The following is a 26,568-nucleotide window of genomic DNA, read 5'->3' on the forward strand; positions in this document are numbered from 1 at the left end:
TACCAAGCATGATGTCCTTCCCCAGCGATTAGCCTCGCCTGACATATCCAAAATACATGAGAGGAAATCTCAACATCCTCGCTGCTAAGGAGCAGTCTGGCCAGTATGTTAAGAAATAAACATTGCAAAGCCCGGCGAGCTTCCTCTCAGGGTGCTTTCGATAATTATTCTGGAGGCCGACATCATTCTCCTTCTGGGACGGGAAGTAACGGATTAGACTTCCCGGCCGCAGGGAACTCCCTCAGCGGAGGGTTCAAGGGCCAAGAGGCCCTCTGCACCCCCGAGGAGGAGCTGCTCAAAGTGGCGGACACCGTGTACGCTGGGCCGCCGCGGCGTCATCAGGGTCGAGGGCGCCCAAACACCTGGGAGCCGACTCCGACCAGCAGCGCGAAGGCACCTGCAGCGCGCGCAGCCGCACGCGCGCCGGCCCGCGGGCTCCGCGGCTCCCGGCAGCCAACGGGGCGGGGCGCAGCGCGCCGGGGGCGGGGCCGGGACGCGCTGGGGGCGGGGCCGTGACGCGCGCGCCTCGTGATCTCGCTCCCGGCCTGCGCGCGCGGAAGCCGGAAGCGGCGCAGCTCGGCGGCGCTGGCTGGAGCCGAGAGGCGGTGCGGGGCATCCCGGGGTTTGATAGCCCGGTGATGGACCCGGACGCGGCAATCGCGTGGCGGCGGCGGTCGCTTCTGCCGTGTCTGCTGCTCCTGTGGTCAAGGCTGGCTTTGGGCGCGCTCCCCTTCAGCAGCAGCCCCCACCGGGTCCTCCACGACCTCCTGTCGGAGCAGCAGTTGCTGGAGATGGAGGACTTGTCCCTGTCCCTGCTGCGAGGGGGAGGGCTGGGGCCGCTGTCCCTGCCCCCGGACCTGCCGGATCTGGACCCCGAGTGCCGGGAGCTGCTGCTGGACTTCGCCAACAGCAGCGCTGAGCTGACCGGGTGTATAGTACGCAGCGCCCGGCCCGTGCGCCTCTGTCAGACCTGCTATCCTCTCTTCCAACAGGTCTACAACAAGATGGACAACATCAGCCGAACCGTGGGGGTGGGTAGACGAGCGCACCCCTGCAACGTGGCGTGGAGGGCTGGGGAAGGTGGTCCACGCCAGGGAGCCTCAGTTTCCCCATCTTTAAGAAAAGGGACTTGGACGGGGTTTGTGGAGTTGGGCCATCAGGAATGTGAGTGCCATTACAAGGCTTAGGATTTTGAATTTTGCTCCCAGGTCTGCTGTTGTGTCCTCTTGGAACAATTTGCGAATCTATGTGATTGACTTTGTGGGACTCGTGAGCCCCTAACCCTCCTCTTTTCCTCCTCACCTCTGCCATGTAGCTTTCTTCCCCTTTCCATCTGGAGTTCCCAGGAACGACTGCCGGAACTCCAGCTGGAGTGGGGAAGCTGTATATATTATGTGGTAAGTTTGAGGAGCTTGAGCGCTGCAGCTAGAAATTTCCAGACCCACCACTTCCTAGCTCTCAGCATCTCAGAGCCCCAGCTTTCCCCTCTCTAAAATGGAGACATCTCTTCGTCTGATGCCCTCGTTAGACAGGAATTACCATAAGGTAATAAGGGTGATGAAAATCAGTAGAGCTGATCCACCACGGGCTCTACTCTGCTTAAACTCTGGGCAAGGGACTCGTATTTGAGCTGTACCTGTTTTCTCATCTGTAAAATGAGAATACAGGAGCTATTAGTGGTGTCTCACAGTAAATGGGAGCTAGCATTTCTGGGACAGTGAATCTGCCCCGTCCCTGTTCTTGGTACTCTGAGAGCAGATGCAGAGAAGAATTTGTGGGGAGGGGAGACGAGACACAGTCTCTTAAGGACCTTAGGATCTGGAGTGGGAAAGGATTAAAGTGCAGGACTGGTGGGAGTCACGAGGCGGCATAGCCCGGATATGCCTGGTGAAGGAGGAACAGAAATGGTGCCGATATTAGAGAATGGGAAAGTTCCTCTTCTGCTTAAGGAACAGGAAGTAGTTTATTGAAATATGGTTAAATTATTTTTATTAATCACAGTAAACGAAGTACCATACGTACCACTTGCTCTGGAGCTGATTTTCAACTCATGGTGATGTCATGAGCATCAGCGTAGAGTTGTCAGAGGCCAGTTTTTAGGCTCTGTTAAGACGCCTTTCTTCAGAGGCACCTGTGACTTGAACTTCCAACTTCAGAGTTAGCACCTGAGTGTGTTTGCATGAATCAGGGACTCCACAGTAAACAGACAAAATAGAAAGTGGTATTTAGTTGTCCTCTGCTTTAGATATTGCTTAATGAAAGTCACATTTTAAGACACACAGGATGATTTTGGTTGCATTAAATGAATTATTTGGTCAATCTTCAGTAAAGAGCACATTTTCACAGTAAATTTAGGTTTACAAGTAATATTTTCAGGCATACTTCAATTGGGTTATCTGTAATTCAATTGGGTTACCTAACGTAGATCTTGCTATGATTTTGAAGTACCCGAGACATGTACCTGTCAACTGCAGCAGGCTATGATGGGGTATACTACACTGTGATGAGCAGCTGGCGAGTTATGTTTAAGCTACAACTTCCCTTAAAGAACAGGCTGCTGTGGGCAGAATGGCTGTGGTCTTTAGCGGCAGTACATGCACTCCTATGTGTGTAGGCGCGGCGGGCCTTAGAACAGGTGAAAAATGCCCCAAACCTTAGTGGCCCAGCTCTCCAGACAGCACCCAATCTGTGTGTGCCATTTCCACATTAATTATTTTATGCCCGGTGGGTGCGTGAGGTTTGCAGAAACAGCCTTCCTCTTGCTCTGGCCCTTCTGGCTGCTGGGTAGTTTTGTCCTGCTGTGGGAGAGAGAGAGAAAGAGAGGCTGGAAAGCCCCTTTTCCGATCTGCAGTTCCTCCTCCAACTCAGGCTAGCCCTGGTCTCTGTTTCCTGCCTTTCCTCAGTGGAGCTAGACATACGTCATTAGCTCAAGAGCATGGTTTCTACTGTGCTGAGGTACTCGATGGCTGTCATGGGCCTTCTGGAACTGATTTGAGAATTAAACCATCCGAGTGGTAATAAATTGATGGGAAAATATATTTTTCTTTTCTTACAAGTGAGCTTGACAGAATTGGTTGTCCCTGAGAGAGTTTCTTTCTCAAAAGTAAATATGCTTTCTTTGTCTCTCATAGACTCAGTTTTTTGGTTAAATTAGCAAGCACTTCTTCTTTGTTTTATTTATGTAGATTTATTTGTCTTTATCTTCTTTTTAAAAAATCATTTTACTGGGGGCTGTTATCACAATCCATCCATCCATCCATTGTGTCTAGCACATTTGTACATATGTTTCCATCATCATTTTCAAAACATTTTCTTTCTACTTGAGCCCTTGGAATGTTACTCATTCCCCACCCCCCCCTGCCCACACTTCTTATTCTTGAAGGAGCCCTGGTGGTCAGTGGTATTGCCTGAGTTGTCGTCCCTGGGAGAAAGACTGGGCTTCATTGCTGTAACTAAACAGTTACCGTCTCCGAACCCACATGGTGTCACTGTGAGTCAGCATCTACTGGATGGCAGTGAGTTCAAGGAGCCCTATTCTTGAATATTGCCCAGGTAAAAAGATACCACAGGAAAGGAAGGACAGGGTTCAGGCTTCCAACTACAGTGCAGATGTGGGCAATAAAGCAGCCCTGTGTGGAGAAGAAGGACGACACAGTCAGCAGTTTGTTGTAAACGGTTCATTGAAGGAGAGGCTGACCTAACAGGAAAGCCACATAGGAAACCTGAAGTTGCATTTTGAACAAGGCATCCATCCTTTCTCACCTGTAGAGTGAATGAGCAGAGACGGATGGAAAGGAGAGGGCAGAATAATAAAGAGGCCAAAATCCAAAGGCAGAAGTAGTCCAGCTGTTTATTTGGTACAGCAAGGGAACCAAGATTAAATGATAATATTCTCTGATGAGCACGCTGTGTTCTTGTCACTTCTCCTTGGGTCAAGGATTGCCTACAGTTTTTTTTAACTCCAGGTAAGGAATACAGTGATTTTGAATACTGAATGGTAGATTTGACTAATTGCTTCCGAGTCCTGCTTGCTTTTAGAGTGAACTGGTAGTGATGTGGTTTCATTGAACAGTTCCTAGAGTAGTTGTGAAGACCCTCTGGCCCCCAATTCTGAGTTGCTAAGCTCTGCCTTAATTTCCATGGCTGTTTAAAGTTTAATGAGTGTGTAGGTACACATATATGCCTCATTTACATTTTCACAGGTATTCATGATTTGTTACATGTATCTGTGAGTGTTCAACTTACTTTTAATTTAGACTAATAATTCTTAAGACTAGTGTAGAACGTAACATAGTGTAGAACGTAACATAGTGTAGAACACAGAATAGTGTAGAATGTAGCATAATGTCCTGTTTTTAATGCATTCATCAAAAAAATTACCGAGTACCGATTACAAACAGATGAGTGCTAGGTATTAGGGACAGTGCTGCGAATACGCAGAGCTTGTCACCAGCTCATAGGAAACCAGATACTAAATATAGCACTTTATAGGTAGTTCAGAAATTCAGGTGTGCTAAATGTTGCGAAGAGAACCCGCCTCCCCCAAGATGTTACCAAAACATAGCAAGGGTACTGATCTTGTCCAGATCTGGGATAGGTAGGGTAGTCAGGGATTAGAGGCCACGCCTAATCTTTGAGATGTCACCCCCCTCAAAGATTTTTCAAGATTTCCTCTGTCTGACCTTAAGGCCTTGCAAGCCCTTACCCTAACTCACTCCTTCCTCTAGTCCCCTTCCTTCCAAGGAGAAACCGTCTGCTTTGAACACTTCCGAAACCTCACATCCTCGTTCCCACTGTGAACTCATGATCACACAGGACCCCCACCCCCCTCCCCAATTTACACTTCTTTGCCCTTTCTCGAATTCTGCTTCCTTCAGGCATTCTTTTCTGATAGTCCCCTACCCCAGGGACATTCTCTTGAATTGCGTGGGACTAGTTCATATAGGCTACATACCTATGACATTCATGTTGGTTATATATTGTTTTAAATAAAACATCCAGTCCTCTACTTAAGAAGATACAACTTCAGCAATTGATTGCACTTAGCCAACTGCACCAATTTAGCACCCTTCATATTGGCTGCAAGATAGCTAGGTAGATTGGCATTTTTATCCAGCACTTACTTTGCAACAGGCATTGTTTTAAGTGATATACATATTAATGTTATAACTTCAGAGCCCATGATTATGAAACACTCTTGTCACCCACTCTTGTTTGACTGCTGAGGTCAAACTCTAATTAAGAGACAACAGTAGTTTCTCTGAAAGCAGAGTAGCCCTGGTGCTGTAGTAGGTTACAAGTTGGTCTGCCAACTACAGGGTCAACAGTTCGAAACCACCAGCTGCTCCTTGAGAGAAAGGTAAGGCTTTCTACTTCCGTAAAGAGTTACAGTCTCAGAAACGCACAGGGTGGTTTTCCTCTGTCCAACAGCGTTGCTATGAGTCAGCATCCACTTGATAGCAGGGAGTTTTGTTTTGGGTTTGGCTTTGAAAGCAATTCCATGAAGGGAACATTAGAAATGTATTATTGGTCTATTCACTTGGCTATATCTCTTAATGTTTGTAAAGCAACACAAAATATCTCTCTGGAAGACAACCAGAATCCTGTGCCTCCTGATGAACGTGAACAACTTGACCTATGAAGTCTTCTTAATCCCTCCTGAATCTGAACAAATCTTTAGATACAACCACCAAGTCCAGGAAGAATAATAGACACAGAAACTCAGCCCCATCGCAGGAATGCACGCAGCAAAATCCAGGCTGTGGGAAACTGTAGGATCTGCTGTCCAGCTTCATCCATCAGTATACTGTAAGGGTGAGAAATGGAGGGAGCCCTTAGGGCGAAAGAGCTGGAAAACCCTGTTTACTAATTAAACTATTGGACCTAAAGATTTCCAAACTGGAAAGTTACTTACTGTATATACTCGAGTATCAGCTGAGCTTTTCAGCACATTTTTAATGCAGTTTTGTGGTAAAATTAGGTGCCTCAGTTGATATTCGGGTTGGTTTATACTCTAGTATGTATACTCTATATGGTATATAGCATTTGAGGAAATGGAATACTAGATATTAGATGATGTGAAAGAAGTTTGAGTTAAAATTTTTAATGGTATTTTTTTTAAAAGTTCATATGTCTCAGATAAAACTACTGAAATATTTACACATGAAATTATCCAACATTGAAATTTGCTTTAAAACCATCTAGGGTGGATGCATATAGAACTCAAACAAGAATGGATTGAAAGTTGTTGAAGCAGGCTTCGTTATAATATTGTTTTTGTTTATGTCTAAATTTTTTTATAATAATAAGATACAATAAATATAACCAAAATCCACACTCACTGCCACTGAGTCGATACCAACGCAGAGTGACCCTCTAGGACAGGGTAGAACTGGCCCGGTGGGTTTCTGAGACTGTCACTCTTTAGAAATCTTTGTCTTCCTCCCACAGAGCATGTGGTGATTTTGAACTGCTGACCTCCCTGTTAGTACCTCAACATGAAACACAACCTCTGCAGCAGGGCTTCAGTCCTTGAGACCAGGGAAAGGAAATAGATAAGCATCAACTAATTTAAGTACTTGGATATTATTATTCGGTAGTATGGGTTTCTTATAAGAAGGGCTACAGAAAACTTATTTTGTGTAGGTACAAATTAGGAGTGCCACCTTTTCTTGTGAATTATAAATGATTGAACCAGACATGGTCTATGAGACCAAATGATTTATGATCATGCCCCTACCTATTTTTTGAAAATATATAAATAAGACATATTCACTGCAGAAGAATTTAGATAGTATAAGAAGCCAAAAAATGAAATCATCCATGTTCCCCTTATTTAGCACTAACCACTACTGCATTATGCTAAAAGACTTTCCAGAATTTTTTCTTGGGCTTAAAAAGCCCAAATTGTACCGCAGTAGTTGAAACTAAAAGACACCAGTGTATTAAAGAAGCAAAGCTCTTCCCTTGCAAGTGATCCTGGTACCCAGTGCCTGTAAATGTTCGCTGCTCTTGTTCCATTACCATTATTGTTCCTGGTTGGTTAACCACTTCCACCAAAATGTCACAATATGTATAATAATTGTTTTCATTATCTTAAGCGTTTGGCCTTAAGTTGTTTGGGAAGTCTAAAAATTCTCAGCCTGTTGTCTTCTCTCCTCATTTTTCACAGAATTCTTCAGAAAGCCACAGCTGTGCCAGGAGCCTCTTAAGGACAGATCGAATACAGATAGTTGCGATTCTCTCTGAGTTCTTTAATTCCACGTGGAAGGACGCAAACTGTGCAAGTAAGTCCCTCTTTCATTGTCAGGCTGCCGGGATGGCGCCACAGTGCAGGTGTCAAACTATGCTGAATCCTGGGGTCTGTGGAGCTAGCTAATACCTTTGATAACTAAACGTCTTTAAAGGAGCCGTGGTTAGCGTCATGGGCAAAGTACTAGACGGTGAGGCCATTGCAGTTCGAACTAGACTGGGCTAGCCACTCCTTGAAGCCCTGGTGGTGGGGTGGTTAAGGCACTCGACTACTAAAAGGTTGACGGTTCACACCCACCAGCTGCTCTTTTATCAAGATGTGACCTTCTGCTCTGGTAAAGATTTAGAGCCAGTCTGCTCGATGGTAATGGGTTTGAGTTTTGGGGTTCCGTCCCTATTAGACCTAACTTCCCAGCTGTCAACTTCGAACTTTGGGCAAATAACTTCACCTGTTGGAACTGCAGTTTCTTTATCTATAAAATGGAACCTACCTTATACCACTGCTTGGAGGAGTAAATGAAATACATTTTATACAACACCTAGCACATTGCCTGGCACATACTTAATGTTCAAAAACTGCAAAAAGGTTAATATAATAGTAATTGGGCTGATTATAATGACCTGCCAAATGGGGGGTCGGGTGGGGATTATATCAGAGGTGTTAGAAGATTTGTGCCTATGCTTTTGTGTAATAAAATGAGATCTATTTTCAGCTATTCTTTGAAACATTACAATTCCTACTTCCATTCTGAAGTGTTTGTGAATCACAACCATGTGCTAGGCGGTTCTTGTCTTCCAGGCCTCATCATTTTTGGAGGAGAACGGTCCATGTGCAAATACAACCTAAGGCGGACAGACAGATGCCTTGGCACAGGCATGAAGGAAGTCCTCTGGGGAAGGAGAAAAGGATCCTAATTGGTGGGGTGGGGGTTTGAAATGAAGTCGTGGGGAAGTCCATTTTGAATTTAGGTCTTTGAACAAGAAGAGAAGGAAGAAGGGCATTGCAGACAGAGAGGCCTCCTGGCAGAGAGGCACAAACAGGACCGTGATGATCCAGGGCCCTGACCGCATGGGAGCAGAGGCAGTTGGAAAGGGAAGGGAGGAGGACCTTGACTGACGAGACGTTACCTTAGAGCTTCTTCAGCTGTGGGGAGTGCATCCAAGGCGTTTCTGGAAGCACTTGCTCTTATTGCAAATTTCTTAGGCAAAAAGGGGTCACGAATGGAAAAAGGTTTTAGTGGGCAGGGCGGGTGCTGCCCAACTTTCCCTTGGAAGTGGGGACAGTCGGCCAAGTACGTTTGGGAACCTGGGATTTAGACCAACAGTCTTCATGACTGTGTAACACACCAGCGTACTATTCCGAAAGGGCTGCATGCTATATACCTTGGCGGTTTACAATGCCTATGGCGTATTAAAGGCACTGAAAACGCCTGGACATGTAATCTAGCCCTTTCTAGTCCACCACCCCCCACCCTTTTTTTTTTTTTCCCCCACCCTTTTTAAATAGTAAAGACCCGCAATACTCCGACCAAGCCAAACTCACTGCCAGGTTCTCATATAATCCCGAAGCTCTGGGGTCACGCAGGCTAGCTGACCCCCTGAAGCCATGGCCCTGGGCGATCTTTGGCTGTTAGCCGCCAAGTGCATAGACCCTGTGCCACCAGGGCTCCCGTGAGGTAAGCTTGACGTTTAAACCAGAATGTCCCTGGAAGCCTTCCTAGAAGCAAGTAGCAGTTGAGCTTACCTAGTAAGGAAGGCCATGGGCTGTGGGGCTCAGGGCTATGGATAGCAGATGAAATTGATACTGCAACGGGCCAGGTTCCGTGGGAACCTGAGGAGGAGGGAGTTGATGTTAACGGGAGAGAAACAGCACAGCAAAGGAGAGTGGGAGTGTTCACACAGTTTGAAGAAGGTCCTGGGCGAACCTGAACTGTACGTGTTGGAATCGTCAAATTGGTATATCTTCTGCGGTGTATGCAGAATAAGTCAAAAAGCATTGCTACCAGGGCTCCAGCTCATACAAAATGCAGGTAGACACGTCCCTGCAGGCAGTGGAGACATGTTCTCCCAGCGATACATTTGTCTTAGTTTCTTTCCCCCAAAAGCCGAGCTTCTGGTGGCTTTTCTAACTGATGACCTTGTGGTTAGCAGCCTGACAGTTCACCCACTACCTGATCCAGTCCAAACAGTCGCTACCAAGGGACTCTCCTGGGCCAGTTCCATTCTAGGCAGCCACATCTGCAGGGAGAGGGCGGGGAAGATGGGGGGGGCAGTGATGATGATGGCTTCTTTTTTTTTTAATTCCAAAGGGGTAAACTTGAGAGGTGTTTTTGGTGGGACCCAGGCCGATCACAGTAGCTGATAAGGAAGAAGGTTGAAACAATTTGGAAACAGCACTGGTGAGAAAAGGGCCAGGGAAGTTACGCAGAGGAGTTTTTCCATCATGACAGCCTCATGCTTTGTGGGTAGCAGGGGTTGGTCTAGGAGAATCCCTGTGGGAAACTTGACCCCATTGACCCAAAGCTCTGATCCAACACTTCAGACTTCTGTTTGTTTCCCTAAGGACTTGAGGCCCTTGAGGACCCCCAAGCTGCCTTTTTGGCGTGGTGCACACCTAAGAGGGCGGAGTCCTCCAGAGGATGGAGTAGAAAGATGGAAACACTGCCTTCAACGTGTGAAGGCTCAGATGGAGGCTGTGTCGAGAAACACTGGTAGCCTCACAGTTTGATGTTTCGGTTGAATAAAGGTTTCTAGGCTTTTATTGGCGTCCTGGTGGCACAGTGAGTTGCATGTGGGGCTGCTACCCAGAAAGTCTGCAGTTCAAACCCACCAGTTGCTCCTCAGGAGGAAAACGAGGCTTCCTACTCCTGTGAAGATTTGTAGCCTCAGAAACGCAAAGGGGTGGTGCCACTCTGTCCTATAGGTTCATTCCGTGAGTAATGATTTTATAGCAAGACCTTTGACTTACCCTCATCTCTTCAATAACAAAAATAAACAAAATTAGTTTTTAAAAATTATCTTCCACTGGTGGAATCATTCATGTTTAAAATTTTCATCTTAAAATATATACAATACTTAAAATGGGAATAAACTGTTTTTGTAAGCTTGGACGCCCTACATTTCCCAGCTGTTTTCTCTTTATTCAGTGTTAGACACCATTCTAAAATGATTATTTTTAACTAAACTCCAGCAACCATTCCCAAATTATGCATACCTGCATTATGCTCTCTGTGTACCTGCCAAATAAAGGTAATGTGAAAATTGTTTTGAATTGTAAGTGGCCTTAAGAGGTTATTAGAGTTTTTATAAAAGAATATTATTAAAAGTGTAAAAAGCTATGATATTAAAATTAAGGTGCTTCCCAAACCACCTTTCCTTATGCTGGCCCTGCTGTGAAGCTCTTAGTTGGCCTTGCCGACTGCTAGTAGTTGATCAAAGGCAGGCCACGGACACAGCGGGGGAGAAAGCACTACTGTCCCCTGTACCCACCCATCCCTCTCTCTTTAGAACTCCTGAGTCTTTGAAGGCTACCGTTGGGTAGGAAAGTAGTTAGTGGACCTAGGTGGAAAGGCAAAAAAGTGCTAAGAACTCGATAGCTCTTGCTCACATTTCTCATAACTAGTTATTCCTGCGGAGAACGACTGCTAAGCAATGGGGACAGTGTGCACACCATCAGGATCTTCTTCTGTACAGAACTTGGAAGCTGTCTCAGAAGGGTATTGTTGGCCTAGGGAAAGAATTGTTAGTGTAATTTTTTTCATGCTCTTACTCATATGGCATTTGAATATGTAGCAGAATGACCAGATTTGATAAGACCGCAGAGTCCTTTATGGGAAAGTGTTTGGGTTCTTTAGATAGTATCCTCCAATATGAAGGACCCCCTGCCCACTGCCATCGAGTCAGTTCTAACAGCAACCCTCTAGGACAAAGTAGAATTGCCCCTTTAGGCTTCTGAGACTGTAAATCTTTATGGGAGCAGAAAATCTCATCTTTCTCCCTCAGCATGATTGCTGGAGTCAAACTGTTGACCTTGCAGTTAGCAGCCCCAGGGCATAACCCACTATCCCATGAGAACGCCTGCCAATATGTAGCTCTGTAATAAGATGGGCCCCAGAGTGATCCGTTCAGGTATTTGTTCATACATACTAGAAACCTGCCTTTCATATGCAGCCCTCTGTGTGTGTATTCTGTGTGAACTGAATGCAAAGTATCTGGGTTATACCGCATTAGCTTAATGTTACTGAACCCCACTTGGTAATCCTGATGAACATTGTCATTAGGCGTCATCAGAGTAAAATTAACCTTTGAGTAGTACCCACTCACTCATTGCCATCAGCCAATGTCGACTCCTGGCGATCTTATATGACAGGGTAGGACTGCCCTTGTGGGTTTCTGAGACAATAATTCTTACAGAATGGAGAGCCTCAGCCTTTTCCCACAGAGTGGGAGGTAGTTTTGAATTGCTGACTTTGCAGTTAGCAGCCCAACCTCAAACCACTAAGTCACCAGGGCTCAAGTGATAATCTAACTCCAAATGTCTCCATTCTTTAAAAATCAATAATAAAACATAAAAGTTTACAAAAAGCCAATTAATGAAAGACCTTCTGCCACAATTGTATCTGAATGGAAATGCACTAATTACACTCATGTTATTTATAGTTTATAATTTAAAATGTCAGGTTTCCTCTTTCTTAGATTTAATTGTTTTATCAAGCACAAAGTCCCTCCATCTGACTGCATTCTCTAGGTTTTCAGTATTGTAAATCTAGCTTTTGAAAAGCAGCAGACATTTTTATATACGCTTCTAATAGAAGCCAAACCCTTAAAGATGTATAATTTCTGTTAGGATAATTAAGGGGTTTTCTATGTAAGGTCTTAACCTGAATCTTTAACACCTTTAAAAAGGCCTCTTGAGCTGCCTGAGCCCTCACTGAGAACGAAGCTGTATCAGTCTGTCCTTGACGAGGCTCCCCTGATGGTCTGAAATGAGGAAAATTCATCATAACCCCTTCACTGGGTGCTTATAGGAAGCTTTTTTCTTACCAAGATTGCTTAGCTTTTTAATTTCTTATAATGTATAGGTTCTCACTGTTTGTAACCTTGTGCTCCCAAGTCCTACAAAAGGATCAAAGAAGAATTTGATGATCATGCTTTCCTTTTGATTCAGAAAGTCCTGCCTCTTTAATAAGGAAGGCATTTTTAACCTCATTCTATAAACAAATGCCTTTGTGCTTTCTAATAGCGCTGTCTCATGATCGTTGAACATTTTGGATGGTGCTGCATTAATGTGGTACTCAACGAGATGGCCCGGCCACGTTAGCTTTCAGCTTAAATTTTTAAGTATTTTAAGTGAGAAGGAATGGCTGTTAGTAAAATAGAAGAGAGTTCATTCTTTTGTCCTACAGAGAAGCTTTTTTTTTTTTTTACAGATAATTTATAAGGGAATTCCTTATTTTAATTGTTTCATATGCTTAGCAGTTGTTTTTTCCCCCACTTCTCTATAGGATAGTGTAGAACTGCTCCATAGAGTTTTTAGGGCTGTGAATCTCTCCGGGAGCCAACTGTCTCATCTTCTCCCGAAGAGCGGCTGGTGGGTTCAATCCTCGGACCTTTTGTTAGCAGGCCAGTGCTTAAACTGCTGTGCCACCAGGGCTCCTTAACACAAAGACAGGCACACATTCATTCACATTGCACATGTCAGTTGTAGTGACCCGGCTTCTTGCATACAGATGTGTGTGTATTTGCCATGGATGAAATTGTCCTCTCTTTAGTTTCCTGAAAAGCATCAGATGCACACACTGTAAATCTGCTGGATCGTGTTAGCCGGATATAGCAATGGAGAGCCCTGGTGCGATCTGAGTCAGCAAAGTGACCAGTTTGAAACCACCAGCCACTCCTTGGGCAGAAGATGAGGATTTCTATTTCCACAGAGTCAGAGTTAGGGCAGGGGCAGTTCATCCCTGTCCTACAGGGTCACTCTGAGTCGGCATCGATTCCAGGACTTGATGGCAGTGAGGTGAGGAAACTGAGAGGAGAGGAAATCTTCATGTGTTTAGAAAGTGCTCATAATGTCAGACATGTCATGATGGTTTGAGCACAGAGTTCCTATAGAGTCAGAAACCTGTTCGCCTGAGAGAGACGTGACAACCTGTCATTGTTACTTGAGCTATATTAATATCCTTTTTCCCCTTACAGATTGTTTAACCAACAACAGTCAAGAGTTATCAAACAGCACAGTCTACTTCCTCAGTCTGTTTAATGAGACCTTGACCTGCTTTGAGCATAACCTTCAGGTATTCCATATGTCACACGTGAGATGAAAATGCTGCCTGTTTACATGAATAACGGCTAATGCCAGTGATCTGTGATAGGTTTCTGTACACGTGATCAAGAGTGAGTGGACCCAGGTTTCGGCTCTTACGTACCACGCCAGAGGGAGTTCATTAAGACTTCAGCTTTCTGATATCTACTTTCCCTGCCTTCCCGTGTTGTGTAGTGTGGGCACAAGGACCTAATGAGTGTGAAAGCATTAACTGAGCCCCTGAGGAACTGTTTAATTAGGACAGATCGTCCTACCAGACAGTAATTTACCTTGATTTCAATTACACAATAATAGGGTATTTTCCACTGTGATATCACTTTATGTGTTTATTGGAAGTTTACTCTGCTTTTCTAGCTGTTTAAATATTATTTCCCTACTTTAAGAGGTACTCTGTAATAAGGCAGCTTTCAGTATTGAATTATGAGATAAGAAGGTAACTGTAAGAATCTTTTTCATAGTGGTTTTTGCTTTTCTCATCCCTGGCTCTTCAAGTTTGGCAGTGGGGTTTTTCTGGTGAAAGTGGGGGTTGGAATTGGAATGCTAATTAACCGTAATTTCAAAACTTACATACATAACAAGTACTTCCCCTGAGTAGATGCAAGTATATGAGAGAGTGTTTAGGGTAGGGTGTAAGTGTGTATGATTTCCTCCTTAATGTGACAAAGCAGAATTATGAGTTTCCTTGGGAATAATAGCCATTGTTAGGCGGGTTTAGTATCCTATTACGTTTGGGAAATGCTTCGCCACAGGGCAGGCAATCTCCTATTCAGAAAAGTGAGCCGAAGCCGCGCGTGCCATTGGTGCGATTGGTTCACTGACGTGGCAGGGTGGCACTGTGCCCTGCTGGCACTCAGAGGAGCTGGGATGCCTAAAAGAAGGGGCAGCTGGGCATGGCGGAGAGTGCGTTCTGCCGAGTGGGTGCAACCTTATTCTGCCCCTTTCCATCCACTAATCTTTGGAAGCAAATTACTACGTATTCAAGGAGTGCGGGTAGAGTATCTGATTATTTGAGAATCTTCTGTAAGGAAGCGTGTCTCCCACATTTACTTATCAGTCATGCATATTCATATCTGTGTGGACTCATGGAGGTTTACGTTAGGCTTCGGTGCTCTACGGCTTTCTCCTCGATGCAGAAGGAATTCCTTCCCATTCAGGCGTCGCGACAGGCATCGCAGCTTGTCTTCCTGGAATCACTTTGGCTTGTTGGTTTTCTTTTGTGGTCATGGGGTTGGTCGTCGTTCTGTGTGCTTCGTTCGGCTCCCGCTCTGCTCCCACGTGTCCACTGTGTGTCAGGATGGCTTTCCCAGGCTGGGGCAGAGGGAGAAAGCCGAGCAGTCTCTTGGACGGTGTTGGGTTTCGGTGGCTTGGCCTTTGGCAGCTCCCCGGACAGGAAGTGCTTGTGGACCCCCTGGATTGGGGACAGCCTGGCTGTGCGGGGCCAGCGTCATGAGTATGGAAGGTCGAGTGATGACGAAGACAGATTCGGTTCCTGTTCTCGTGATGTACGTATGTGGTGAGAATGAAGCAAATCACAGATAACAAAATGTGATCCTAAGAGTCAAGTGCCCTGAGCGAGGGTCGGTGCCCCCATTAGTGAGGTGGGCGGGCACAACCGCTGGGAGGAGGCGACTTTTGAGAAGAGCCGGCCCTGGGAGAGTGCGCTGGCAGGAGCAGTTGGAGGCCCTCGGAGTAAGGACTCCTTGATAAGTGGGTACAGACCATCGGAGGAAGGCTGGCCAGACTGCGGCATCGTGGGCAAGTGTGGAATGAGGTCTGGGGACCAATTGAACCCGAACCAAACCAAGCTTCCTGCCATCTTTCCTATGGCAGACCACCAGTGTGCTTTTCCCTCCGACAGAGCCATTCGGTGGCCTCAAACCACCAACCTGCCCGTTGGTAGCTGAGCATGTGCCCGCTGCACGGGCAGGGTTCCTCTACCGCCATTCCTTGGCCCTCGGGTCGGCAAACTGGCTCGAGAGCCCGAGGCGGCTCTTTCCGTACCTGTGCGTGGCTCTGCAGTAACACTGAAAAAGGCTAAAGCATATTCAGATAGCGGTGCTTTCAGTCGTTTGTAAAAGTGTGTTTATGGCCCTCGAGGAAGTGAGATGGTTGTGAGGGACAGGATTGGCTCTTGCATCTCAAAAGTTTGCCGCTCGGTGGTTGGGCCGCCGGACGCTGACGCGTCACTGCTGCAGACTGCCGCCCTGGGCAGCCGTCTTTCATCGGGGTTGGAGTGTCTCTGCCCCCTGGACGCCTCGCTGTGGACGCGCTGCGTTTTGATGGGCACCTCTCGGTAAACACTGGGCTGTTCCAGGAAGCGGGCAGCAGGCGGCTTCTTGCGGCAGACCTGGGGGGCGCCACTGAGAACGCCGCCGGCTTCATGGCCTTCTTTCCCTTTGCTCCGCCCTTCCAGTCCTTAGTGCCGGCTCTAGGCTACCAGGCAAACACGAAAGCAAGTGAACTAGAAAACACGTCTGAACTGACTAAGCACACTTGCTCTTGAAAAGACAATTACCATCTACTTGTAGAAAAGACATACATGCATCGACCTAAGATGTCATCTTACGCCCATCACGCTCATGGTAGACTTTCTAATTCTTTGGTAGTCGTCTCTTTAAAAAAAAAAAGATTTTTAAAACCCTTTTACCAACACACAGTTCCCATGTCGTACACTTCACTAGTTCAGTCCCATTCATAAGAATTGTACAACCATCACCACTATCAATTCCAGGACATTTATTCTTCCTTGTCCCGTTGTTGTTGGTTCTCCCTGTCCCGCCCACCTCCCCTGCCCTGTCCCTTAGAAACTATTCATTCCTTTGTTGTCTCTATAGATTTTCCTATGCTGAGTTTCATGTACAGAAAAACAAAACAAAAATAAGTGGCTTAATAACAGTGACAGAATAGAACAGAGAAAAACCTCAGTTGAAAGCATAGTAGAAAATATTAGAAACTGGAACAGTTATACATTGGATTCAGAGGGAGACCTAAGGACTAGGTGTTCATTTTGACCTACCTACACCTGCAGCGATCCTCCCTGCAGGGTGCTCTGTTGGATCACAGGGCCCTTCCCATCCCTGGTCCAGCGTCAGAGGGATTCACGGGGGCTTAATCCCGGGCAGGGGGGGAGGACCCTGCCCCGGGGGGTTGGGACTTTCACTGCCTTCCAGAGCCTACTGCAAATCAGGTGTTCAGACTTTAGTCTCTCATACCATTCCCTCCTCTGGGACTGGGTTTTTGTCTCTTTTGTGTTGACTTAAAAAGACCTGAGTTTTGGGTAAGAGGGATAGGTGGGGCTCTAGCTTCCCATTCGAAGAAGTACCGCTTGTCTCAATAGATCAGACTTTGGTGTAGAAGTGAGCTCCATAAGTCTTTACTTGCTTGGTGAGAGGGAAGGATCTGCCACGGCAGAAATGTAAACAAGCTAGTGAAGGGCATTTAGTAGTTAAGTTGTAGCCATTTGGCATCGGAGTCGGTGGAGTCCACAGTTGACATTGGCTAGTGCAGTCAGGTTCCAACTTTAAGGGCATCTGGAAAGTGCAGCAGGAGCTCTGGTGATATCATGGGCTATGCATGGGGCTGCTAGCGGCAAGGTCAGCAGTTCGAAGCCACCACTCGCTCGGAGGGAGAGAGACGAGCCATTCTACTCCCATCAGACTTACAGTTTGGGAAACCCGTGGGGGCAGCTCTGCGCTGTCCTCTAGAGTGGCTCTGAGTTGGAATCGACTCAGTCGCCGTGAGTTTTGGTTTTCGAGAAAGTGCAAATATGGTCTTATGCTTTATATACCTCGGGTGTGGAATCTTCGGAACCTTTCATCTGAGCGGAAGCAGGTTCAGTTTCCAGATGAGGAAACAGTGAGCGCCTCGCCAATGTGACAGCTCAGCCCTGGAGCCCACCCTGATTCCTATGCTCTGGGGGCGGTGGTGTGCGGGGGGACAGGCAGCTCATGTGGCAGACATACTGTGTGCAGCACGTGTTCGGTGGATGACATTTGCCTTTTCTTCCTTTCAGGGCAACTCATACAGTCTTCCACAGCCGAGAAATTACTCAGAAGTTTGCAAAAAGTGCTGCGACGTGTACAAAAGCCTGAGCGCCATGTACAGCAAGATGCAAAAGGCAAAGGAGCGTGAGAATAAGGCCGAACCTGGGACGCACCTCTGCATCGATGTGGAAGATGCCGTAAGTGCCCTGCCCCTGGCCTCAGAGCTGTGTGGCAGTGGCGGTGAAGGTGTGGCCAGGGTCATCGTCCCCTCTGAAGGTGCACGGGAGTCGGCCTGGGCCATCTCCAACCAGAAAGGACTAGCTCGAAGCGCCGATAGCTTCAGCCTCTCCTGACATCTCAAATTAGAAAGGAAAGTAACCAGCCGCCTGAGCAGTGAGCTGAGCCCGTGGCACACTCTGTTTTAAAATTCAATGGCGTGCCCATGTCCAGAGCTTGGGGAGTCCGTCTCTGCTTGCAGTCCCACTTCTTGTGCCTTTCTTGCTTGATTCAGCCCCTGGGTTTGGCTCCAATGGGTCTCTGAAGCCATCCCGCAATCTCTTCCTCTCCCGTTGCCTTGGTTAGTTCTATGCACAAGATCCTTGCTGAAAATCCTTATTTGTTTACTTATTTATATTAGTCAGCTTCCCCGCCCTCCCCCACAGCCCCCCACTAAAGCAGAAGCCGCAGGAAGACCAGGACCCAATCTTTTTGGTTCGCTCTTCAAGAACTTCGAAGAGTACTTGGCATGTAACAGCCCCGTGGTGAATGCGTCCATTGAAGGTCGCTGCTGTTGTCAGGTGCTGTGGAGGCGGTTCTGACTCGGAGCGGCCCTGTGTACAACCGAGCGGAACTCGCTGGGGTCTGTTGCCATCCCCACACCTGTGGGTTCCAAACCCATTGTTGCAGCCCTGCGTCCAGAAGCCATTGAGAGTGCAGAAAGGGCCTTTTTCTCTAGTGTGTCGGCGGCTTGTACCTGGGGCACCACTAGATGGCGATCATAACTTGTGAAGGCAACATGATGCCCGGAATTTAGGCGTTAAAGGAAACAGGAAATCACTGACTAAAAGTATGGAATTAAATATTAAAATTGATAAATTTATTGCGGTTGAAAATTAAGAATTTCTGCAGCTCAGAGTGACATCTAGTGGATTGACAATATTCAAAGGGTAAAGAACAGTTAAAATGGGCACACCAGGAGGAAACGATTTTTTTTTCTCTTTACTTACTTTTTCATCCCGAATGCCTAGAACCATACATGGCTTCTAATAGATTCTCAATACATAACGTGTACTTTCCAGTGGGAAAACCTGAATCCGACGCTATTTTTACATATACCCACTCCTCCCAGGCTGATTCCAACTCATAGCAACCCTATATAGGATTCTGACATCTGTAAACCTTTATGGGACTAGATAGATTTGTATGTGTCCAGCCTCTCTTTGAAATCTAAGAAAGGCTGACATTCTAGAGTGCTTAGCACAGTTGATGACTGTGTCGTTGTTGCTAGGTCTCATCGCGTCCCTGGGCACAGCAGAACAAAACACGGCCCAGTCCAGGGCCGTCCTCACAATTGTTGTGATGTCTGAGCCCATTGTTGCAGCCCTTGTTAATCCATGTCCTCCAGGGCCCTCCTCTTGTCCCTGCCTGGCTACTTTACCAAGCATGATGTCCTTCTCCAGGGACTGGCCTCTCTTGGCAACATGTCCAAAGTCTGTGAGACGAAGCTCGTCATCCTTGTGTCTAAGAGGCATTCTGGCTGTACTTCTTCCAAGACAGATGTGTCGGTTCTTTCAGCACTCTGTGGGATTTTTCAAGATTCTTTGCCAGCACCAGAATTCAAATCCATCGGCTCTTCTTCACTCGCCCTTATCCCGTGTCCAACTTTCACATGCATATGAAGCAATTGGAAATACCACGGGTTAGGCTCATGTTCGTCCTCCACACAGCATCCTTGCTTTTCAGTACTTTAAAGACAGCTTATGCAACAGATTTACCCCATGCCATGTGTTGTTGGATCTTCACTGCTGCTTCCATGAAGACTGATTGCGGATCCAAGCGAGATGAAATCTTTGACAGCCTCAGTTTTTTCTCTTGTTACCTATTGATCCATTATGGGGATTTGGTTTTCTTTCCATTGAATTGCGACCCATACTGAAGGCTGCCATCCTGGATCTGTAGAAGATGAACTTTCTCGATTAGTAGATGTGTACAATGACTAGTTGGGAGCTACTTTATTTCCCCGGCAGAAGAAATTGTCCTCATCCAGCAGCAGCTCGCCGCCCAGCAGTTTCCACAGTGCAGTCCAGTCACTCTGATGACATCTCGGAGTCAGCTGTGCGGCCCTCGCCACCTGCTTTTCTTGCTTGCTCTCCCCCGGCTGACAGAATTCACTGCCCCCTGCTGTTCCTCTCTGTCCTTTCCAGCTGCTCTTGTCAATGAGATCGCTCTCGTAATGCTCAAGGCTGACTTTCTCACTAGTTCAGCAAACAGTCGTGTGGTTTTCGGAAGCCTTCAGGGACTATTTCTGGATGAGTTTTAAAAAGTATCTCTGGACAGTCGTGTCGGGGATTCACCCAAGGTTCATGAGTTCAGGAAGTCTAGCGTTCATGAGAATCCCAAAACAAATGTAAAGAGGTGGGTCCCTAGGTTGTGAATGAAATGCTACCAACAGAAAGGTTGGCTGGTCAGGTCTACCTACAAGCTCCCCCTAAGAAAGGCCTGGTAAGCTACCCCACCAGGAACACTCTCCTTGGCACCATGCTGGGTCTCCGAGAGTTGGATTCTGGCTGCCTGTTAAGTGATTAACGATATATTGTATAAGTTGATGCCAAGCTAAACGTGAACTAGAGTGATATGATTTGTCGTTCCAGATGAATATAACTCGCAAACTCTGGAGTCGGACCTTCAACTGTTCAGTTCCCTGCAGTGACACCGTGCCTGTCATCGCCGTATCTGTGTTCATTCTCTTTCTACCCGTGGTCTTCTACCTCAGTAGCTTTCTTCACTCAGAGCAAAAGAAACGCAAACTCATTCTACGTAAGTTACTTTTTACAGCCGCCCTCTCAACCAGCGTCTGTTCCCTGGCTCTTTGCGTCAACATTTTAAATGACACTTACTAATGGAAGAGATAAGAGTTCCTTTAGAAAGCTGTCTACCCTGGGAATATTGTTGTCAGCCATGGAGGAATAGCCACAGACTGGCCCTGTCAATCCTGAAATAACAAGAGAGGGGGGATGTGGAGCTCTCGGGCCCGGGGCAACGGGGAGGAACCCCTGAAAGTGCGGAAGCTCACTATGTGCAGACAACCTGCTCCGGCGCTGGCCGTTCTGAGCGCCTTGCTGGAGTGTGCGTGAGCTCAGCATGCGTTCACTGCTTTCCCGCCTCTGCATCCAGTAGGGCAGGGTAGAAAAGTGCTAGCCACTGTGAGACGACCCCGGCTCTCTGACAGAAGCCTGGCTTCCATGTCACGGGGTCTCTTGTTTTCATGATCAGAATTAAACTATGGGCTTTTGTCATAATGATTTTAGTTTTTGAAAAGAGACTGTTTTGGGGGAAGCATTGGTGATTCTTTCCCCTTCAAATATTATTCCTTGACTACTTGTTTTAGCCACTTATTATTCACCGTTTATCTGTCTTCAGTTCAGGTCTAAGATAGCTACAGGTAAAAAGCTACCTGTAGACTGGTTTGACCTAAATTTGAAATATCTTGTCACCGAAAAATACTAGCTGTTCGAGGGGAAATTCCTTTGCGTGGCTGTCTTTAGTAAAGCATTTTTTAAGATTGCCAGCATTCTGTAAAGATGTAGCAGCTCAGCCCTGAAAGCTGCTGTTTAGAGTAATGGCCAGAGACTACAGGGAGATCACTGTTGAGAAACCTTAGTTTGGGGGATTTGGTGTACTTCTAGGAGCCCTGGTGGTGCCCTGGGTTAAGCGTGGGACTGTTAACTGCAAGGTCAGTGGTTCAAACCCACCGGCCTGTCCGCAGGAGTTGGATGAGGCTGTCTTTGGGTTCATTATGTGTTGACGTCCACTCAACAGCAGTTGATTTTGGGGGGTTGGTACACTTCAACTAAAGTGTCACATCTTAGCGCCTTGCAAAGCTGTTTAACTTTGTGGCAGGTATTCAGTGTCAGGATTTGTGTTCACGTGTTTGTTTTCCCAGGATAAGTCACCCATCTGTTTGTGCACATGAGACACCTCGCTCTCATTTCTCAGCTCCCCTCTTTGCTGACTGCCCATTCCCCCACTCTCCTCCTCACATTCTTGTCTGTAGTCCTGCAGTGTGAGTCCTTAACTGCTGTCTCTGCTTCCATACCTTGCCCCATGACAGTCCCTTCTCTATTCAGTGCCTGGCATTATTTACTAAACACAGATTTTATCATATGTCTCCAAACCGCCCCCACCCGTCTCCCCAACCCTCCATGTGTTCCTATGAGTTTTGCAACTAGGAAAGGGTCCGAGCTTATTCCTGGGGTCTGTTTTCCAAGCTGTATGTGATCTGGCCTCCCTCCACCATCACATCCACTGTCTGCCTTCTTTGCGATGCTGGGGCCCGTCTCTCCAACACCAAGCCCATCCATGCCATTCCCTTCCTAGGACTGAAACTCACCTTTCCCCCGTTCCTTCTGGCTCCATGCCATCCAGGTCTTAGCTCGAGCAATACCTGCTGAAAGCCACCCTTCCCTTCTTTGTCCTGTATCTCTGAAAAAATTTTAAATGATATTTAATCACTATTTTAATGGAACCTTTTCTTCGATTTCCTTCCATTTATGTCTTTTTTTCCCTCCTCTAACTGGACTCTAAGCTCCATGAACTAGGATCTTGTCTATCTTGTTCACCACGTTGTCCCCAGCATCTACAGATTGCCTGCTCTAGAGTAAACCAAACCCATTTATGACGCAGAGTAGCCCTCCATAGGGTTTCTGAGACGGTAAACCCATTCGTCTCCTGAGCAGTAGCTGGTGGATTTGAACCGCTGACCTTGTGGTTAGCTGTCTGGCCCACAGCACCAGCAGGGCTCCTTCCTCCAGACAGGTGCTCAGAATCCTTGTTGAATAGCAGAAGGTTGGTGTCCAGGTGAGTGTTTCCCAGGTGCTGTGAAGTACTTAATTATGAGTGGAATGTGGCACACCGTGTTCTTTTTAGCGAAGCTTCATAATGTACGTGAATGTCATTCACGTTCAAGACTCCAAGACTGCACGCCCCCAAACTTGACAGTGGGACATTTCCTCTTTGCCCAACACCTCTTTGTGTTTCACGGAAGCAGTGTTTATGAAGTACACTTAAGGACACACTAGCAAATGGTTCTTATGCGGCACCTCTCGTGGGCAGTAGCTCCCATTCGCTTTTCTTCATCAAGCAGTTGGTGTTGAATGCCTGCTAAGTGGTAGGATATCCACTATGGTAGAAAAGAGGGACTTAGAAAAAAGACCCAGCACGATCCATGCCCTCAAAGAACCACCAACCAGAATCCAGTGATTAAAACAGCTGAAGCAGAGGCTGGACCATCGAGAAGGGCAAGACCAACTCTGCTTCAGAGGAGTCTGAATTAACCAGTAGCTGATGCCCGAGGGAGAATTTTAACAAAGGCCAGCATTTATCAGGTAGAGAATAAAGAGACAAGGATGTTGGGGCTTGTGGAAAAATTCCATTTTCTTTTCATTGAATGTTTTTATGAACTTTTTGAAGCACCTTCATATATTTTATGTTCTGTGTATGCATAAATTCAAGGAGCTCTGATGGCATAGTGGGTTATGTATTGGGCTACAATTTACAAGGTCAGCAGTTCAAAACCACCAACCACTTCTCAGGAGAACCTGAGACTTCCTACTCCGTAAGGAGTTAGTCTGGAAACCCACAGGGCCATTCTACCTGTCCTAAAGGGTCACCGTGAGTTGGAATGGACTCGATGACAGTGAGTGAGGTGTTTTGGTTATGCATAAATTCATTGTGTATGTGTAAATTCACTTATATGCAAGCCATTTAATTGTATTTTTTAACATCACAGAGTTCTTTCACTGACTTCTTTTAAGGGAATTGTAGACTTGGATTTCTAACTTAGACTTTTAAATAATATAATTTCATTAGTGTACTGTATAGTACGCTTTCACTACACTACATAATTAAGATTGTGAGCTTTCACAAAGGTAAAATTAGGTCTGAAAACCAAAAGCCAAATCCTCTCCAGGAAGTCGGTTCTGACTCATGTGGCCCCAGGGCAGCAGAGTAGAACAGCTGCTGGAGGTTCCCGAGATGGACTCTCCAGGGAGCAGGCAGGCTCCTGTTTCTCCTGCCAAGCAACCGGTGGGCTTGAATCGCCAGCCCTCCACCTAGCAGCCCAGTGCTTAGCCAACTGTGCCGCCAGCGCTCCAACTTCTGCCTGACGTTATGTTGTATGTGGTACTGCTTCTAACAAAGCCTGTGTAACTTCTAGCAACTGAGCTATGCTGGTTATTTACCCCCAAAAGAGGGTTCTAGTTCTTAGAATATTGGCTTTATTCCCATCCAAATATAAAATCATTAACAAGTGCTGTAGTTTACCTAAAAATAACAAATAACCATGTTTAAAGACTACCGTATATTTGAGTTAAAGTATAATACTTTTCATTTGTCTAGCCAAACGTCTCAAGTCCAGTACGAGCTTTGCGAACATTCATGAAAATTCAAACTGAAAGCCGCGCAGACGCAGATACGGAGCTAGCGGCTGGATCAGGGAGAAGAGGAGCAGTGACCTGGTGACAAGTCAGGTTCTGAGGGGATGGAAAGACTCCACGTCCGCTTCATTTTAAATACTGATTTCCAGTCTCTCTGTGCTTTCCTCCCCTTCTCTTATTTTCTTTTTTAGTGTTTGACTTACCCCCCAAATTGTATTGTTCTTCACAATAGACTGTTGTCTGTTTCAAATGTATTTGTTACAATTACTCAAACTGTAAGAGCAGTATTTTATTTGATAGGTATATTACTATTACTTGAGATTTCTGGTACCTTCTTATTAACAAAATTATTTTACATAGCAAAGTTTTGAAAACCCGTATTAAAAGATTAACCAGTTACTTCCCTCAAAACCAGGGAAGACTTCGAGGAGGCCAGTGCACACTCGCCAGAAAGGTCCAGAGATCGACTTCCGTCCCCTCCATCGCAGGGTGGTTGTCACACAGATGCGATTTATGTGTCGCTCACCACGTGTCACGTAGAATTCATCTCTAGTTTCACTGCAGTCCTGTTTGAAGCCCCTCGTGATAAGCCTCTGCCTTTGTAAAAAGATTTATGGTAACTGGTTTCTTACTTGACTTTTATAAATAATATTTAACACCCCCTCCCCTTTTATTTCATAAGTAACTTGAAATCACTGGACAGCTTTGTTATATTCAGGGCAAGGTGGATCACTTTTTATACCAACGATTTGCACTGCTGAGTTACATTATTTGTCAGTTTATAATTTATTTCTTTTTAAAGTCAAATTTGGCATTACCACACTGTATTTAAATTGTGACATTTTAAAATGGAAATGCTTCTCTTGAAGTCAGTGGGGATTTGTCTTGGGTGGGAGAGAAAGGAATGAAGCATAAGTTTGGAAAACAGACCAGGGTCTGGGGATGCGTGGATGTCACTGTACTTCTGTTAGATCAGTGGTTCTCAACCTATGGGTCGTGACCCCTTTGGGGGGTCGAATGACCCTTTCTTTCATAGGGGCCGCCTGATTCTAACAGTAACAAAATGACAGTGATGAAGGAGCAACGAAAATAATGTTATGGTTGGGGGAGTCACCACATCAGGAACTGTATCAAAGGGCCCACGGCCTTAGGAAGAGGGAGGACCGCTGTGTTAGATGTTTCTTTTGGGGCCAGGAATTGGTCGGAATGCAAGCTTGCGGTGAGAGGAAGCTGTTAGATTAAGATGGTGTTTATATTTTCTAAATCATTTAAGTCCAATACATTCATTGGAATACAATGAAGTTAAATAGGTCATTCTGCTCCATCAGAAACAAACTCTTTTGGAGTGTTTGTGTTTACCTTTTACAAATAGTCATTGTACTTGAAATTGTTCACCATATAGTTTCTCAGATTTTCAGAGCTGAGAGTTCCACTTATGAACTAAGTTTGGCTTGCGTGGTAGACGAGAAGTAGGCTATGTTTAGAACCCTGGGAATATGAAGGCTGTTCTCTATAGAAACAAGACTGGTTAAATGGCACGAGAATTTGAGTCCCTTCATACATTCAAAATGCTCTCTAGAGAACAATCGAGTTTTGTGGTTACCTTACCTGCACCTGGCAGAGAGCGAGAGCTCACCCCGGGCTCTGTAACAGGTGGCGGTCTTCCCGGTCAGCCGGGAGCCGTTGGAAAGGTGCTGGCCCTTGTTCTGCTGTTGCGGACACGCTGCTCACCCCGGTGGTACCTTCCTGAGCGGGAGCATGTGGCCGAAGGCCATTGAAAGCTGTCTCACCAATGCAGATAAAGCCCATTTACATGTGCAGGGATCGGACATGACATTTGATTCTGTAAGCAGTGACTTTTTAAGCATCTTGCAGCATTATGTATTTGTAAAAACCATTGCTTTTGGATATGGTTGCTAATAAGCACTTTACAGAAGAAAAAGCAGCCTTTCCAATTTTTTCCAGTTGGGCCATTGCTCTTTAGAAGTAGCCGCTGCAATCGATTTCCAAGGCAAAGAGCGACGTGGGTAAATAGTTCCTTTTGTAGCCCTGCGGGAAGTCTTTGCACCGATATGAATTCTGCGTCGCACAGCATATGCATAGGGACATCTCTGGGTTTTATGATACTTTACAATAAAGGAAATCCCTTCAAGAAATTACAGTGTTGTATTTGACTTTTTAAAAACTACCTTTGAACAACTTCAGCTGTCATTTGTCATCTAATTTTAATTTTTCGAGTGTAGAGCTTAAATGCCTCCTTTCAAGCCCCATCTGTCTGGAAAGTTTTCCGCAAATGAAATGGCCTTTGGGACGATTCCCCCCCCCCCCCCCATTGGATGTGAGAGGTAAAAAGAACAGC

General features: G+C 46.1%; 1 protein-coding gene across 1 annotated transcript; it reads left to right on the forward strand.

Moving 5' to 3' along the window:
- Positions 1–569: 569 nt before the first annotated feature.
- On the forward strand, positions 570–26,365 carry OSTM1 (osteoclastogenesis associated transmembrane protein 1). The gene is made up of 6 exons (XM_075554698.1): positions 570–1,031; positions 7,172–7,286; positions 13,447–13,544; positions 17,586–17,753; positions 20,427–20,592; positions 24,172–26,365. The coding sequence occupies exons 1-6, from the start codon at positions 639–641 to the stop codon at positions 24,225–24,227; spliced, it is 996 nt and encodes a 331-aa protein (XP_075410813.1). The 5' UTR covers positions 570–638; the 3' UTR covers positions 24,228–26,365.
- Positions 26,366–26,568: the final 203 nt, after the last annotated feature.

The sequence above is a fragment of the Tenrec ecaudatus genome, chromosome 7 (genome assembly GCF_050624435.1).
Source record: "Tenrec ecaudatus isolate mTenEca1 chromosome 7, mTenEca1.hap1, whole genome shotgun sequence".
In the NCBI taxonomy this organism is placed as follows: domain Eukaryota; kingdom Metazoa; phylum Chordata; class Mammalia; order Afrosoricida; family Tenrecidae; genus Tenrec; species Tenrec ecaudatus.